This window comes from Drosophila innubila (assembly GCF_004354385.1).
Source record: "Drosophila innubila isolate TH190305 chromosome 3R unlocalized genomic scaffold, UK_Dinn_1.0 2_E_3R, whole genome shotgun sequence".
Taxonomy (NCBI): Eukaryota; Metazoa; Arthropoda; class Insecta; order Diptera; family Drosophilidae; genus Drosophila; species Drosophila innubila.
Genome location: NW_022995380.1, coordinates 6,975,576 through 6,991,868, shown reverse-complemented (window position 1 = coordinate 6,991,868; position 16,293 = coordinate 6,975,576). Strand labels below are relative to the sequence as shown.

Here is a 16,293-nt window from a genome sequence, read left to right as displayed (position 1 = left end):
TCGCTACAACAAATACACTTGCTTATTATTTCACCTTGTGACCTGTATTTGTGCACTAAATTTTCCCAAATGGAAAATGCAAACAGCTCTCTTTGTCTGCTCCTGAATAACTGTCTCGGCTATCCAAGATCACGCCACACACGTGTTGGTCGTCGCTTTACGCCAAATCATGAAAGCTTTTTATCCAAAGCGTTCTTGCTCACCATATCAGTAAGAGGGAGAGAGCGTGACTTTAAAGTTTCGCTGTCAAAGCTTTTACACGCGCCTCGAAAAGTTATTTTCCATAAATGCATACTCAAAATATATTTAGATTTAACAGATTATAAGCGTATTTTTCCAGCATTTTATTTTTCTGTAATGAATGACGAAATCGCTAAGTGTGCTTACTAATTGCATCGCAACACTGTCTGGACTGTGACGTCAATAAATTGCCAGGGGATCGATCGGTTGTCTTGAGGCGATAAGCCTTTCAAATGCTCCTCAACCTCATGCTCTATAAATGGGGCCTAGTAACCAGAGACTGACACTTTCCTAAGCTAGGCAAAAACAACAACATTACACGTTGCAAGCGTCATCCGAATTGATGAGGATGCTGTTCTTTCTAGGGTAAGACAATCGATTATGAGATTGGCTTGAAAAACATGTTATTTTAAAAAGGTTGCCTGATAAGCACAGGAAAGTGTGAGTGGTATATATATTGAAAAAATGTCAGTTGATGATGATGCATGGAAAAAAACTGGAAAAGCATTAGGGCCCGTGTTTTTCAGTCATTTGATTTTTCAATTTTCTTGATGCTAGTACATTCAAACAATAAAATAAAGATCCCCCCGAAGCAGTATCAAAATAGACGAACAAATTAAATAACAAGCTATATATCTTTATCATTTCACTTTCTGGGAAAATGTTCTTTTAAATTTTTATTATAGTTTTGCATTATCTTTAATCGAAAGAAAACTTTAAAGTATCCTCACATTTTTTTTTGTTAATTAAATAGTATAATATAAATTATTGATATTTTATCAATGTATTTTTTTTTTAATATATCTTAGGAATGAAGTTGAGAATTAATGGTCTTACCTTGTGAATCGCATTTTGAAGGTGTAGCTTTTTTACTTGTATGGTAAAAACAATTAAACTTTTTATTTATTTCGGTTTTATTTAAAGTGTTTGCTTGAGCACAATTATTTCACTTGATCACTGGTCGCTTTAAATGTTAAATATTTAAAAAACGTATCGTCAGCGCGCTTTTTATAATGCCAGCTGTGGTATTTTTTAGCACATTCTGTGACGATAGTTCGACTTGAGTAGCAAAACGACCATCGATAACATATTATCGTGCACACGTGTGGCAGCACCATCACAAAACGAATACAAATCGAACCAGATCGTCAATTTTTTCTGGATGGGCAACCATTACAAAAAGAAAACAATACTGCGGAAAACTTTTAGCAACAGGAGAGAAAATTGTAAAAATTGTAGTTCAGCTCGCTGGTTGAAGTGAAATGCAGTGAGTTAGAAATATTTTCGTGTTGTTAAGGTATTGAACGAATTGAATGCTTGATGTTTGCAGGTCGTACGGTGGCCCCGCTGACCAGAGCCACCTTCACAAGTCGGAGCAACGAGCGGTCTTTGCACATCCAGCGACGCATCCCTGGCTGCTCGATGGGATGCCCTGGATGCTGGCCACAACAAATGCCCCACAGCCGGGCGGTGTCATGCAATTCGGCTCAAATGCCAACTATAATAATGAATCTGAGGTGCAATGCGGCAAGTGGCAGCAAAAGCGCAAATCATTGGAGCAACAGGCATCTGGACTGTAAGTCTGAATCCTGAATCGATTAATCAAAATTGTAATGTTGATAATCTTACGCTTATGCAGTCCGCCAAAACAGCTGATAACCGAGGAGCGGATAACTGCGCATTTCAGTGGCCTGCAAATTTCTGGAGATGCGAATGGCGTCGGCGCTGGTCGAAGTGCTGGGAACAACAACAGTGTGACAAATGTGAACGGAGGATTGGCCACAGATGATATACCCTCGACTAGCACTGGAAAAACGCATCATCCGAATCCAGCCTATCAAATGGCAGCCATGGAATTGGAACAGAAACTACGCAATGCGAATCGTATTGTGATCTGTGATGAATTAAAGCAGGGCGTCAGTCCAGTCCCAGTTGCGGGTGCCATACCACCGGAGTGGCTTCTAAAGTCAATCCCAAGGCCATGCACCGCCCTCGTGCCATGGCAGCCATCTCCGCTCCAGATCCCGCTACCCAAAGAGCAGCCTCGACCGCGAGCTCCACAGTCATCAGGTGTTTCTAACGCTGCTGCTGCTGTGGATCTCGATGATTATGATGATGACCTGCAGTTCTTTGAGAATAATAATACATGCAATGTGAATTTAAATAAGTCTGATGAGCAAATGGATGAAGACCTGTAGCGCTAAGTTAGGAACTAGGAGACAAAGTGGGAGAATGAGGAGCAGAAGGCGACAGCATGTCGATTTATCATTTTATTAATTCTACATAACGATTATATTCATATGTACTCATTTGTATGCATGGGTTTTCACTTAATTCACATTAAAAATAATGTTAATATATTCATTTGGTTTTACTTGAAGCTTTTGGGACTTTTGTTTCCACAGTATAATTATCAAATTAATTTTTTCTTAACGCGATTTTTTGTTTTTGGGCACGGTATCAAAAGCTATCTGATATAACACGAAATAGCGTAATCAACTGATCGTATTCAACTTTATTTTTTATCAGAAAGGGCGACCTACAAATAAATCTAATTGGTGGATAAAATTTTTTTCAAGCTTAAAACTACAAAAAAAAAGTGAGTTTAATAAAGTCAAATAATAACGGGCTCTCACGTATAAATAAGTAACAGAGTATTTTGTGCAATGCTGCCAACTTTTTAGAGGAAAAAATAGTGGTTTATGGCTGCAAGGCATAAAAAAAATAAATTAAATTTCGATGTAAAATAGCTAAAATACTAGCCAACCACCGGCAAATTGTTGCTAAAAACTAAAATAAATTTAAACTGATCGCGTTTGCAGGTAGGAGCAAATTGCCAATGAGGAGTGATGTCGTTAAATTTTATACCAAAAACATACCAGAACATCTGGTAATTGATAAATACTAAATCAGTATTAATTGGAATAATAAATGTAAATTTAAGTTTTAAAATGTAATTACTTTGCAATAAATTAATTATTTGATGAAAATCCAAATTCTTACAAAAATGCAGAAAAAAATTAATAAAAAATCAATCTCCAATATTAAGAAAAATTAAAAATTAAACGTAAATTTTCTAGGTTGCAACTGTTTATACAATTTGATCAAAATGTTGCCAAGTCGTAAAAATTTTGCAGGCTGGCAGCCTTTGGTCCAAAACAGTGTCTCCACACTATTGCTGCCAAGATTTTTGGGGGAACAATAGCCAGAAATAGGCTGGAAAGCATTAAAATTTGTCTTTGTGGACTCTTTTGCACAGCTTTACCAAAAATATTAATAGCAAAACTTAGCTGAAAATATATTTAAAATCGCAGATATTCAGAATAGAAATTTTAAAATTTTTTAGCAAGCAAACTCTGAAAATAGCCAGAGCTAGCTATAAAATAGCTAAGTTGGCAACAGTGGGCCACACTACTTAGTAGCAGTTCATTTTTCATCAGGTGCGGGTGTGTTTTGCGGACGTGTTGCGACTACGTATTAAAAACTTCGATAAGTGCTAAAAATGGGTAAAAATATAATCTGTCGTCTCATCGAATTTGGCCAAGTGTAAAAATTGAATTTATAGCTGTAGATACGTTACGTTTATACAAATTGAGTGCCACTGTTTACAGATTTAATTAATTATAAGCCACATATGTACATAAGTACATACATACATACATGCATGATGCATATGTATGGCACATGAACGAGTGTAGATATGTGTGTGCGTGTATGTGAACAGTGCGGGGCATATGTATGATGTACATATGTACGGCCGGGTCGTTGTGTATATGCCTATATATATATTTATATAGGTACATAGGTACATGACAGAATATTTATTTATTAATTATAATTAGGCAAAATGAATGTAATTTGAAGACGCAAAACTAAAGAGGCGCAACCGAAACGATAGTGTCGGCTTCGGCTGAGAGTCTCAGTGTCGCGTGGTGACGCTTACACAGAACAAAAAATAAAACTAACCAGAGGTATAGTCACCAACAACAACAACAAAAACAACAACGACAACAATAATATGAAACACACAAACGCAAGATAGGCAACACAAAAAGTATCTACAAAGCGAACGCGTATCTTTCGGTACGAAATGCTCAAGTGCAAATTTAGAATATTTATTACAAGTTCATGGGAAAGTAATGTGAAATGACAAATACGCGAGATGTGGGTGTGCATGTGTGTGTGCGTTTGCGTCCGCGTCTGGAGGGGAAATGTGATAAGTAAGCTTTTTGTTGCTGTCGTATGACAAAAAAAAATACGTCAAATAGATGCAACCCACATCCGCATAATTTTATGCAAGCAGGTAACAAGCCCGACGCTGCGCTGCGACTGAGCACACCACTGTTTTTTTCTTTTCGTTGACCTGTGAAATAATAGCAGCAGCAGCAGCACAGTGGCGTAGCTGCGCACACACGTGGGCACTAGTCGAAACCCCCAACGAGATTGAAGCCAAGCCCCTGACGTAGCACATTAGTTGCCTGTCAAGCAGTCAGGCAAGGCAGCAAGCAGGCAGGCAGAATCGTGGTGAATTTTACACATAATAACAAGAGCTCTGTTGAATTCCATTCGGTTTTGCCTTGGCTGCACGCTCTGCTTGCGGCTCTGACGCTGTCGCTCGTTTAGTCTTCTTCGTCGTGTGTGGGAGTGAACACAACTGTTAAACGCGTGCTCCGCAGTGCGCTCTTAGCGCCCGTAACTTTGCGTGCGCTTCTGTATCTGTATATAAGTGTGTGTGAGTGTGTGTGTATGTACATTTTCGCTGGCTTCTCAATTTGTCTGAAGTAATAAACGCTGTCTGCAATTAGTATTTTAGTGCGCGCTGTTATAGCGAAAGAGAAATAAATATATAAACATAAACAAACAAGTGCACTGACTGCAAGTTTTCTTTATGCATCCTTAAGTTGATTTCTGTCTGATTACAGCAAATAATTAAAAGTGAAACGACGCAAAGTGAAGAAGAAGAACAACAACAATAATAATATTAATAGTAATCAAAAAGCAGCTCTGATTAGAGCGTCTACAAGTACAAGTGCAAATATAACCGATTTTGTGGCGATGTCCACCGCGGAAACGGGGTCGTCGCCTGGCAAAAGCAACAACAGTAGCAGCAACAACAACAACAGCAACAGTAACAGCACCAACAATGGCAACGGCAACGGCAACAGCGTCACTGCAGGCAGCGGCAATGTGAATCCGAAAGGTGTGCAGCGTCGGCAATTGGTAAGTAAATCAACCTACATATGTACATGTGTATTTATTTAACTAATATTGACAAGAGATACAACAACAACAACACGAAGTAAAATTGATAAGCCCTTAGAACAGCGATTGGAGGCCGTTAACTGTCGACAGTCGATTATTGTCGTTGTCATTGTGATTGGCAAGCGTAAATCATCATTAGCAATCTATATAAATAAATGCACGCTCACTCACTCACTCGCTCGCTCACTCTCGCTCACTCGCTCTCTCAAGCTCAAGTTCTACCTCTCCTACACAATCACAGTCACACTCGCACTCGCACTCACACTAACTCTCTTGCATATAAGCTCACTCACTAAAGCACAGAGAGCGTGCAGCAACACTGCGCCCGTTGAGCACTCAAGCTCAACTGATGCCCGCCGCATGACCAAAAGCAGTTTCTTGCCATTTTGTTTGTTGTTGCTGTTCGCATTTCGTTTTCAATTTGCTTTTCATAATTTGTATATGCGTGTGAGTTCTCTGTGTGTGTGTAAAGCTGGTATCGTTGCAGATAACAGCCGTAGCATATTTACATACGTGTTTGTGACCGTGTGAGTGTGTGTGTGTGTGCTGACGGTCACACTACATTTCTAGTGATTATTTGAGTACTTCTTTTTGTGTGTGCTTTTGTATCTCACATTCACATGGCTTGTGCATTTGATTAGCACCAAATTGGGACAGCAGCTGTTGCTGCTCGTCGTTGGCCAGGCCAACAACAATTGATGGGCTTGGTGACCACCATTCTCTCCCCCCCCCACACACACACATCTGCCACATTATGTCCATTGGCAATGTCATACACATCCACATCCACATACAGACATACACATTCATGAATATTTCAGTAGCGCATATCTAAATCTACGCTGCTCTCTCACTCTCTCATTTAGGCAGGAAAAGAGGAGAAGAGTTTAAAGAGATGCGGCGATAGGAGCTTACAGCGCTACATTTCCGGATTGTAATCGGTTTATGGATAGTATTTAATATTTACAAAATATTTGCGAATTTAAATAGATTTATTATTTGTTCAATTATATGGTATCTATCTATTTAGCAAAAGTAGGCTTAATTAAACATGAAATATATAAATACGAATGTCATTTAAAATATATAGTCAAAATCAAAGTCTCACAAGTTGTAATTATGTCTTACGATACTTGCTGGCACGATATTTAAAAGCACGCATCACACCCATCTCTAGCTCGAATTTAAGTTGAAACTTTTGTAGCTTATGAAAAATGAATAACTAAATGAAATGACTAACAGAGTCCACACAGAGCATTCCGCTGGTAACGCACAATTATCGCAGATTGTTATTAATTCAGTGTGTGTATATGTATGTGTGTGTGTATGCATGCTTGTCATAGCAAAAGCGAATTGTAGCACACCGCTTTAAAAAGGCACCCCCTCCTTCTTTACCCCCTTCCGCAGTTGACAGTGGCAGCCGTTCGCAATTAGCACCTTAATAGAATACATTAAGCTTACGTGAACGGCAATCTGGCAGCCGGTTAACGTTACGCGGTGACGCCACACCAAATACAACAAAAACAATAACAATAACAACATATCGAATCACTTGACTGCCGTCTTTACTCACCAATACAGTCACACAGCCACGCACACACAGATACAGAGACACGCACTTTTATGCTGCGTTGTCATTTATTTTATTTTGTTTTTGTTTTTTCTACCTGTCGATTGTCTTTTGGCGTTGCCAGACGTTTGACAGCCAAAACAAGCTTTTTCTGCCTACTTGCCCCGACAACAGCAACAGCAACAACAACACAAGAACAACAACAAAAACAACACCATTGAACAAAAAAAATCATTTAGAACACGCCAAACAAGTTTCTGCATTTGTGGAACGCGATCACAGGGGGAAAAGAGACAAGTCGCTTAAAAAGGATATAAAACAAACAGAACACACACAAATGCACAAACACAAGCAACTAAATGAGGACAGCCCACAAAAAGAGAGACGCGCAAACACACATACTTATATGTGCATATTACGTTTATAGATTTTTTCGATACAAGTCCACCACAGCTGAGATTTACAGCACGGCCAGAAATGCGAAAATAACTCAAAGCAGGAGACAAACACATACACACACTCACACATGCACAGATGTATCTGCATTTGCAATTGTTCTTGTTGTTGTTGTTGTCGTTGTTCTTGTTAATGAGATGATGGAGTTGAGCATAAAACGCAACAGTCGTTTTGGCTACCACCCGCCAGCCGGCGCTGCAACATCTCACACATATGTACAAACACTCACACTCAGACGCATGCAAATCATACAATATTCAAAGTGCAAGGCCGGTGCATGCGCACAGAAAGGAGACAGCAACAGGAGCTGACTCTGCCGACAACACGAATCCAATTGCCCTTTTACAAAGTGCATGCAAAAGCTGCTGCCCCTCAAGGCGCACTCATCAATTGTGACCGGGTGGTGGTTGTTTAGCTTTACCGCCGAAATCACCAGAAAAAATACGACCATGAGACTAAAAACGCCGCAGCAACGCATCGGACTGCCCAGCAAATGCGTCGCCATCAGCGGCGTGCGAGCGAATGAAAACGAAATGATATAAACGTTGAACTTTAAACGAGTGGGGCGAGCCCCAATCGTCTGACGAAAGGTGCGCGAGAGTAAGAGCGGCAGTGAGAGAGTGCTAGTCGTAGTGGTGAATACGAGTGACAGCCTGCTGCTGCTGCTGCTGCTGTGGTGAATAGAGCGAGCATGAGCCAGCAATATACTGTGATTCATTTGATGGCATCAGCAAAAGCAGCAGCAGCGACGTTAGCTGCGCAAGAAGCAGCAGCGTTGACGCCGCCCTCTGTGTATATTTTTAGGCATTTATCCGATGTTCCGTCTCCCGGCAAGCCGTTTACTAATGTGTTCCCTTTCTCTCTCTCTCTCTCTCTCTGTTTCTTCCACTCTCTTCACTGTTACAGCGCGAGCGCAAGCAGCGCAAACTTTACCTTGAGGAATGGACACTGGGTGATGATGATGGGGAGGGGACGCGCGGCTTCAGTGTTGCCGAAAAGCTCGAGTCCTCCAAGTTCGCACAGGCTGGAATGGTGCGGGAAATGCGCGGCAGCGATCTCACAGTCGCGTAAGTATAAAAAAAAAATAAATTGAATAACTATCAATCGATTGATCTAACAATCTAACAATCCATCGATAAATTCCAGCTTCCTGCAGCAGCACGGATTCAATATACCGTTGCTGTTTAGGGAGAAAAGCGGCTTGGGATTACGGATGCCAGATCCACAAGAGTTCACAGTGAACGATGTGAGATTATGCGTTGGATCGCGTCGCCTCTTGGATGTCATGGATGTCAACACACAGAAGAATCTACAAATGACAATGAAGGAATGGCAACAGTACTATGATAATCCACAAAAGGATCGATTGCTGAATGTTATATCATTGGAATTCTCGCACACACGACTCGATCACTTTGTCCAGAGTCCAGAGATAGTGCGACAAATCGATTGGGTCGATGTTGTTTGGCCCAAACAACTGAAGGATGCACAAAAGGAGGGCACAAATCTTCTCGGCGGCATGATGTATCCCAAAGTGCAAAAATATTGTTTAATGTCGGTGAAGAATTGCTATACAGATTTCCATATTGATTTCGGTGGCACATCCGTGTGGTATCACATACTGAAGGGTAGCAAGGTCTTTTGGCTAATTCCACCCACCGATCGCAATCTGCAGCTGTACGAGAAATGGGTGCTGTCCGGCAAACAGGCGGATGTCTTCTTTGGCGATACGGTTGAGAAGTGTGCACGTGTCTATCTGACAGCTGGGAATACGTTCTTTATACCCACCGGCTGGATACATGCCGTCTATACACCCACCCAATCCCTTGTCTTTGGCGGCAATTTTCTGCACTCCTTTGGCATTGTCAAGCAATTGAAGACGGCAAGTGTGGAGGACAATACAAAGGTGCCGCAAAAGTTTCGTTATCCCTTCTTCACGGAGATGCTGTGGTATGTCCTTGCCCGATATGTGTACACACTGCTGGGACACTCGCATCTGGATGGTGAACCATCGGCCAGTGAGGCTGAAATGGCCGCCCGTCCACACACTCATCTCACACACTATGAGCTATTTGGTCTCAAGGAGATTGTCATGTATCTGTACGATTTGCAGCCACAAAAGAAGAATGTACCAAGTCTGGTGCTCGATCCCGTTGCGCTGATCAAGGATGTGCGCACATTGGTCGAACGGCATTGCAAGGATCAACAGGACATGGCTGTAACTGGCATGTCCGTGCTCCGGCCCGCCACCGAGCATCCGCAACAATTTCAACTGTACGATCGGACGCGGGTCAAGCAGGAGATCAAACAGGAGATTGCACGCAAGAATGCTGAGGTCATACGGGAGCAACAGCAACTGGAGGCCGCCAGGGAGGCCGAATCTGATGCTCTGCCCACTAGCAACAGCAACAGCAACAACACTGGCAACAACAATAACAACAGTTACAACAACAGCGGACCAGGTGTGGAGTATAGCAATGGAGTGCTCAAGAAGGAGCAGCTGGAGAATGGCACCTCAACTGCACATGGAACGCAACCAGGTGAGTCCAATTCAAACATTTCAGCTACAATTTTACTGGCAGAAAAAATATATTAAAAAATTAACTAAATTTTATTTCTAAATTTATTAAAAAAATCAACTAAAATTCAAAAAATTCAAATTAGTTGAGATAAAATTTAAGCAAATAAAATCAGCGAATACAAACCGAAACAAATAGTGGTTCCATTTTTAGTTTCGGTACGTTCCGATTTCGGTAAAAGACTTGCATTTGGTACAAAATTTAAATATTTAGACATTTTAAAATGTTAAGAAACAAATATATTTACAGATATGAGTGTACGTGTTTTATATTATCGAGATAAGCCAAACTTAAATTTATAGTAATTTTTAAATATATAGCGAAAATTTAACATAACATAGGGTGGGTCAAATTGGAATTGGAAACTAATCTTTTTATACCCTGTGCCCATTAAATATGTGCAAAAAGGGAATTATATGTTTAGCAGAGTGAATGTAACAGACAGAAGGGGGCGTGGCAGACCCCATAAAGTATATATATTCTTGCTCAGGATCAACCGCCGAGTTGATTTAGCCATGTCCGTCTGTCTGTCTGTCTGTTCGTCTGTTTGAACGCGTCGATCTCAGAGACTATAACAGCTAGAGACTTAAAACTTGGTATGTAGGTTTTTATTTGAGGATCGGATCTCTATATTATATAGCTGCAATAAGAAAGATAGTTTGAAAATAAATTTTTGTATGAAAAACTTCTTGATGTTTTAAGTTATCTCAACCAATCTAGCACAATATACATCTAGGCTGGTATTATACATCCTGACCAAATTTGGTTCCAATCGGACCACTATATCATATAGCTGCCATAGAAATGCTCAGTCGAAAATCATATTTTAGTATGAAAAAGTTTTTTTGTTTTTAAAAATATATTTATATAAATCAATCAAATTTGGTTTTAATCGGTGCACTATGTTATATAGCTGCCATAGAGACGCTGTTGCTGAGAAAAAAATAGGTTCCTTCCTTATAATACAGAAGACAACCAATAATTTGTTGGAAACATTAAATAATTGTTTATTGTTGAAAAAACTCCACCAAAAAGAAAGATACATATATATATATATATATTGTTTTAATTTAATTACCTATCCAAGCTCTTATTAATTATTGTTGTGCCGTAGATTGCGTTATTAACCCTTCGCCTCTTGGTTCCACAGAAGCCACGTTTGTGCTGCCCACGGACACACTTAAGTATCGTCCGCCAAAGAAGATGCACCTGGCAAATGCTGTGGCAGCTGCCGCCAGCAGCAGCAGCAACTGCAACAACAACAGTAGCAACAACAACAGCAACAGTCCCACAAATGTTGGCAATCCGAATGCTGTCAGTGTGATTGCCACATGCTCCAGTTCGAGCTCCGGCTCTGGTTTTGTGGATGCCGCAGGCAGTGGAAGTGGCAGTGGCATGGCTGCCAATCTGGACAATTGTCCGTCGCCAGGTGAAGCTGGTGCCAAGTTGTCACCACATTTGACGGGAACTGGACAGCCGAGGCGACGGCGAACGCGTTGCAAGAATTGTGCGGCATGTCAACGCTCCGATTGTGGCACCTGCCCCTTCTGCATGGACATGGTGAAGTTCGGTGGTCCCGGGCGTGCCAAACAGACGTGCATGATGCGACAATGCCTGTCGCCGATGCTCCCAGTGACGGCACAGTGTGTCTACTGTCATTTGGATGGTTGGCGACAGACGCCAGTGTCGCCACAAACCAAACAACTCGCCTCACTCGAAGGTCCCTCCGCGTTGATGGAGTGCTCCGTTTGCTATGAGATTGCCCATCCCGACTGCGCTCTCTCGCAGCTGGATGGCACCGAGGATGCAGCCGATGCCAAGGGTATTGTCAATGAGGATCTACCCAATAGCTGGGAGTGTCCCAGTTGCTGTCGCTCTGGCAAAAACTATGACTACAAAGTGAGTAACATTAACATCATCAGACATCCAAATGTTAATAACATTGCTTTATTAGCTGTAATCATTACAGACTGCATGACTCAAGCTATTTATTGTAACAGCAAGTAAATTATGTACCCAGTTTTGGTGCAGTTGTACAAATTGCAGCAGCTGTTAAATTTACCATTAAATGTTATGAACAGTGAGCAAGTGTCTTTAATTGGCTATGCTCACGTTATTATGCTATTAACAGCGCTTGAAGTCCTCTCTCTCTTTATATGCGAATGTTATTAACAGCGCTTGAAATGCTCTTTCTTTATATGCGAATGTTATTAGCAGCGTGCTGTTGGTTCTTTTAGCATAACATAGCAATGTTAATGAAAGTGCAATTGAATTTCCTTTAAAATAATTGATTTTCCTCTCGTATATTTTGCAGCCACGGCATTTCCGAGCACGTCAAAAGTCATCGGAAGTACGACGCGTTTCGGTGTCGCATGGCAACAATGCTGGTGAGGGTCACGACACTGCCGGAGGTGGAGGCTCTGCATCAGGTGGAGGAGGAAATTTGTTACCACCACCGGTGGGACAATATAATGACTTTGTGTTTACCAGCGAATCGGAAATGGAGACGGGCAGCAGTGGCATGCATACGACACACTGGAAGCACGGCCTGAAGCGTCATCATCAGCTGGAGGTGAAGACGGAGCGCAACAACAGCTGTGACACTCCCTCGCCAGGAATATCGCCGAATGCAGCAGCTGGTCATCATCATCATCATCATCATCATCATGGTCTCATGGGTGACAAGGTGAAGCGTCGCAAGAGCGATGATGGCACCAGTGTTAGCAGCAGCATGCAGGAGAGTAACGATGCCCCCTGCTCCAGTTCCATGGAGTGTGGCACCGCAGGAGGAGGCGGAGCTGGTGGAGGTGGTGGTGCAAATGCAACAGCCACTGGACACGGTGGTGGTGCTGGCGGTGCCGGTGGTGGTGGTGGTGGTTCACGCAAGAAGAACTCAATACGCTCCCAGCTGGCACAACAGATGCTCAATTCATCGACACGTGTGCTGAAGAAGCCACAGTATGTGGTGCGTCCGATGCCAACAACGGGCTCCTCTTCTGTGGGCGGATCAGGTGTTAGCAATGGCGCCAGCAATGGCATCAATAATGGATCTAACTCCGGCACGGGAGTGGGAACAGTTGCAACTGGCGGCGTTACGCTGCCCAGCAATGGAGCCAATGGACACCACAATAATCATCATCATCATCAGCAGCAGCCGCATCATCATCATCATCAGCACCATCACGTGCATCACAATAGCAGCAGCAGTAGCTCACATAATCTCGCATTGGATCCGACCATCTTGAAGATCATCTTCCGTTACTTGCCCCATGAGACGCTCGTGACATGTTGTTCGGTGTGCAAGGCATGGTCCAATGTTGCTGTTGATCCCGATCTCTGGAAGCGCATGAATTGCGCCGAACTCAAAATATCCGCATCCCTTTTGACAGCAATTGTGCGCCGGCAGCCGGAGCATTTGATATTGGACTGGACGCAGTTGGCCAAACGGCAATTGGCCTGGCTGGTCGCCCGTCTGCCGGCTCTGAAGAATCTCTCGCTGCAGAATTGTCCCATACAGGCGGTGCTGGCGCTGCACACATGCCTCTGCCCCCCACTTCAGATACTCGACTTGAGCTTTGTGCGCGGCTTGAATGATGCCGCCATTCGGGACATTCTGTCGCCGCCAAAGGATTCGCGTCCGGGCTTAAGTGATTCCAAGACGCGATTGCGTGACCTCAAGATGTTGAAGCTCGCCGGCACCGATATCTCGGATGTGGCTGTGCGTTACATAATGCAATCGTTGCCACATCTCAAACACTTGGATCTCTCATCGTGCCAGCGGATTACGGACGCGGGCGTTGCCCAAATTGGCACCTCACCAACGGCAATTGGTCGCCTTGCTGAGCTCAATTTGAGCGCATGTCGTTTGGTCTCGGAGAACTCATTGGAGCATCTGTCCAAGTGCGAGAGTCTCGTGTGGTTGGATTTGCGGCATGTGCCACAAGTGAGCACACAGTCCGTAATACGCTTTGCCAGCAATTCCAAGCATGATCTGTGCGTCAAGGACATTAAACTGGTGGAGCGACGTCGCCTCTCGATGACCAATAACTGGCATGACTGAGAATCGACAACAACAGCAACAGCTTCTCCTCCTCCCACTCCGCCTTCTACTCCCCTTAATCCTCGACGACGACGACGAAGAAAGCAGCGGCAATCACACACACAAACACACACAACACTTGTCTCGTTTAGTTCTTAAGTCACAGACGCACTAAAAATAACACTCTTTAATTTAAGCTCTGTTCCCAATTGCAATTTCGCCACAATTCTCCTCCCAAAACTCAGTCGGAATTCGTATCCACAAGATGCACTAATAGCCCGTTTACAAAACCAAAGAATATCTGTTTCTATCATCAGTCAAATGAGAGTTTGCCCTTCGCATCAGTTAGAAGATACTATATAGCATATATAGCAGTAATCTGACGTTTATACGATGCTTTTTAATCGTATGTTTATCCTGATAAGGCGCTTTTATTCAAAGATTGTGACTTTTTAAGCCATCAAGTTATTTCCTAAAGTTTAAAATTATTGTTGAGTCTCCTTCTTGTAATTTTAAAGTCCATAAGTTGCAAAGAGAAAAGTGTATTTACTTACCTTAATCAGCACAAACATTTATTTGTACACTTTAAGTTTAAATAATTTTACCTTCATAAATATATAGAGCACAGTTGACTTTTAAAACGTTAAGGACCGGTTTTTCAATCGCTAGTAAAGGGGTTTGATAACTATATCAGAGATATTTTGAAGTAAAACGTATAGAAATTTATGTGAAATTTGTAAATATCTATTTGATAAAATTTAAGATGACATTGAAAAATCTGCACTTATTTTTTTTGTTCTGCATGATTAAGGAATATTTGAGCCTTTTTAATTTGCTGTTTGATTTGTCTGAGTGTCCGCATTTGTGGCATCAGTGACCTATGAGGATGTTTGGCAGCATCCGAAATACGTGCAATTTATCTGACCAGCCACATAACTGATCTGGAATATTATATTAAAAGTAGATGCGAAGGGTATTAAGAGATTTCGGTGTAGCCGAATATTGAATCCTGATAATATAGATACATACATATGTGTATATATATATTTTTGTCGTTTCTTATATGCATAACATATTTGTCAATATGAAGTGATAGTTGATACACTTACATTATATATATATATACATGCATGCACACTTAAATAGATACGAATACGTAAGTATTTAGCATTCCCCCAGGCATCAGTGTGTCATATACATACTAACATATATAGGCAATCTCGTAGAGAGAGAAAAAAGAGAGAGATAGCACACATAGCACCTAGAGATACTTAGAGCAGGGAATTAACAATAGCTTAGTGTTATTTAATTCTTGTATTGCTGCATATGTTTAGTTTTCTACTGATTTGATTTGTGTGTATTTATTTAACCATTACGCATTATAAGAGTTAAAACCTAAATACAAATCTCTTTTAAATCTATCGATAAGTCCGCCCCCCGACTCCGTTCCATGGCTCGTAATTCCCCCGCAATTCCCAGTAGAAGCTCAAAAATCTGGCACATTTATGGCAACAAATGAAATGAAAAGAAAATATAAGCATAGTGATAACGTGGCTAAAATAAATATATATATTATATATGAATAGTTGTGTGAGCAAATTAAGAATTATACATGGTACACCTACAATACATACATAATTATATTTAATGTTTTACAAAAATTATATTAAATAGCGATTAACGTTTAAAATATATATATAAAAAAAAAATCTTTTGGAATTTTTAATGAAAATGGGAAAATTAACAACCTGGTTATATTATTTTATTTTTCAACAATAAATCAATATAGATTGGCGAAATTTACTAAGTTTTGTTAAAACAATGTGTACGCAATGTAGATGATAAACGAATTTTGAGGACATATAATGTTTAAAAGACAGTTTTTCGATATCAAATGTTTTTAAAAAAAATATTATAGTTCGAAGACTTTGAAATAATGGAAGGTGTAAATACGAAAATAATCGAAATACTTTAAATGCAATGTTTAAAATCTGAACCTTAAATAATAATTTATAGAGTTCTGCAAAGTTTATTAGAGTTGGAATTATGGAAATTATAAGTGCTGAAAAAAATTGAATCTAAACCGAATGTGCTTTAGTTTCATAAATTCTATAACGAAATATATGCAAAGACGAAGGTTTCTTTTG

General features: G+C 41.1%; 2 protein-coding genes across 3 annotated transcripts; both read left to right on the top strand.

Moving 5' to 3' along the window:
* Positions 1-1,355: 1,355 nt before the first annotated feature.
* Positions 1,356-2,600, top strand: LOC117792324. The gene is made up of 3 exons (XM_034632402.1): positions 1,356-1,507; positions 1,571-1,816; positions 1,880-2,600. Exons 1-3 carry the CDS (start codon positions 1,503-1,505, stop codon positions 2,436-2,438), a joined length of 810 nt encoding a protein of 269 aa, XP_034488293.1. The 5' UTR covers positions 1,356-1,502; the 3' UTR covers positions 2,439-2,600.
* A 1,063-nt stretch (positions 2,601-3,663) lies between these two features.
* On the top strand, positions 3,664-15,662 carry LOC117790443 (jmjC domain-containing histone demethylation protein 1). Of its 2 annotated transcripts, none has more exons than XM_034629897.1 (6): positions 3,664-3,746; positions 5,163-5,460; positions 8,435-8,595; positions 8,675-10,068; positions 11,258-12,006; positions 12,422-15,662. In XM_034629897.1, exons 2-6 carry the CDS (start codon positions 5,296-5,298, stop codon positions 14,165-14,167), a joined length of 4,215 nt encoding a protein of 1,404 aa, XP_034485788.1. In that variant the 5' UTR covers positions 3,664-3,746; positions 5,163-5,295; the 3' UTR covers positions 14,168-15,662. The 2 variants fall into 2 exon arrangements, with proteins under 2 accessions (XP_034485788.1, XP_034485789.1); XM_034629898.1 differs by having other exon boundaries at positions 3,664-3,786.
* Positions 15,663-16,293: the final 631 nt, after the last annotated feature.

Coding starts and splice junctions, on each gene's coding strand:
- LOC117792324 (XM_034632402.1), top strand. Junction 1,817..1,879: donor GAGCAACAGGCATCTGGACT/GTAAGTCTGAAT, acceptor ACGCTTATGCAG/TCCGCCAAAACAGCTGATAA.
- LOC117790443 (XM_034629897.1), top strand. CDS start 5,296: ATGTCCACCGCGGAAACGGGGTCGTCGCCTGGCAAAAGCAACAACAGT. Junction 5,461..8,434: donor GTGTGCAGCGTCGGCAATTG/GTAAGTAAATCA, acceptor TCACTGTTACAG/CGCGAGCGCAAGCAGCGCAA. Junction 10,069..11,257: donor TGCACATGGAACGCAACCAG/GTGAGTCCAATT, acceptor TTGGTTCCACAG/AAGCCACGTTTGTGCTGCCC.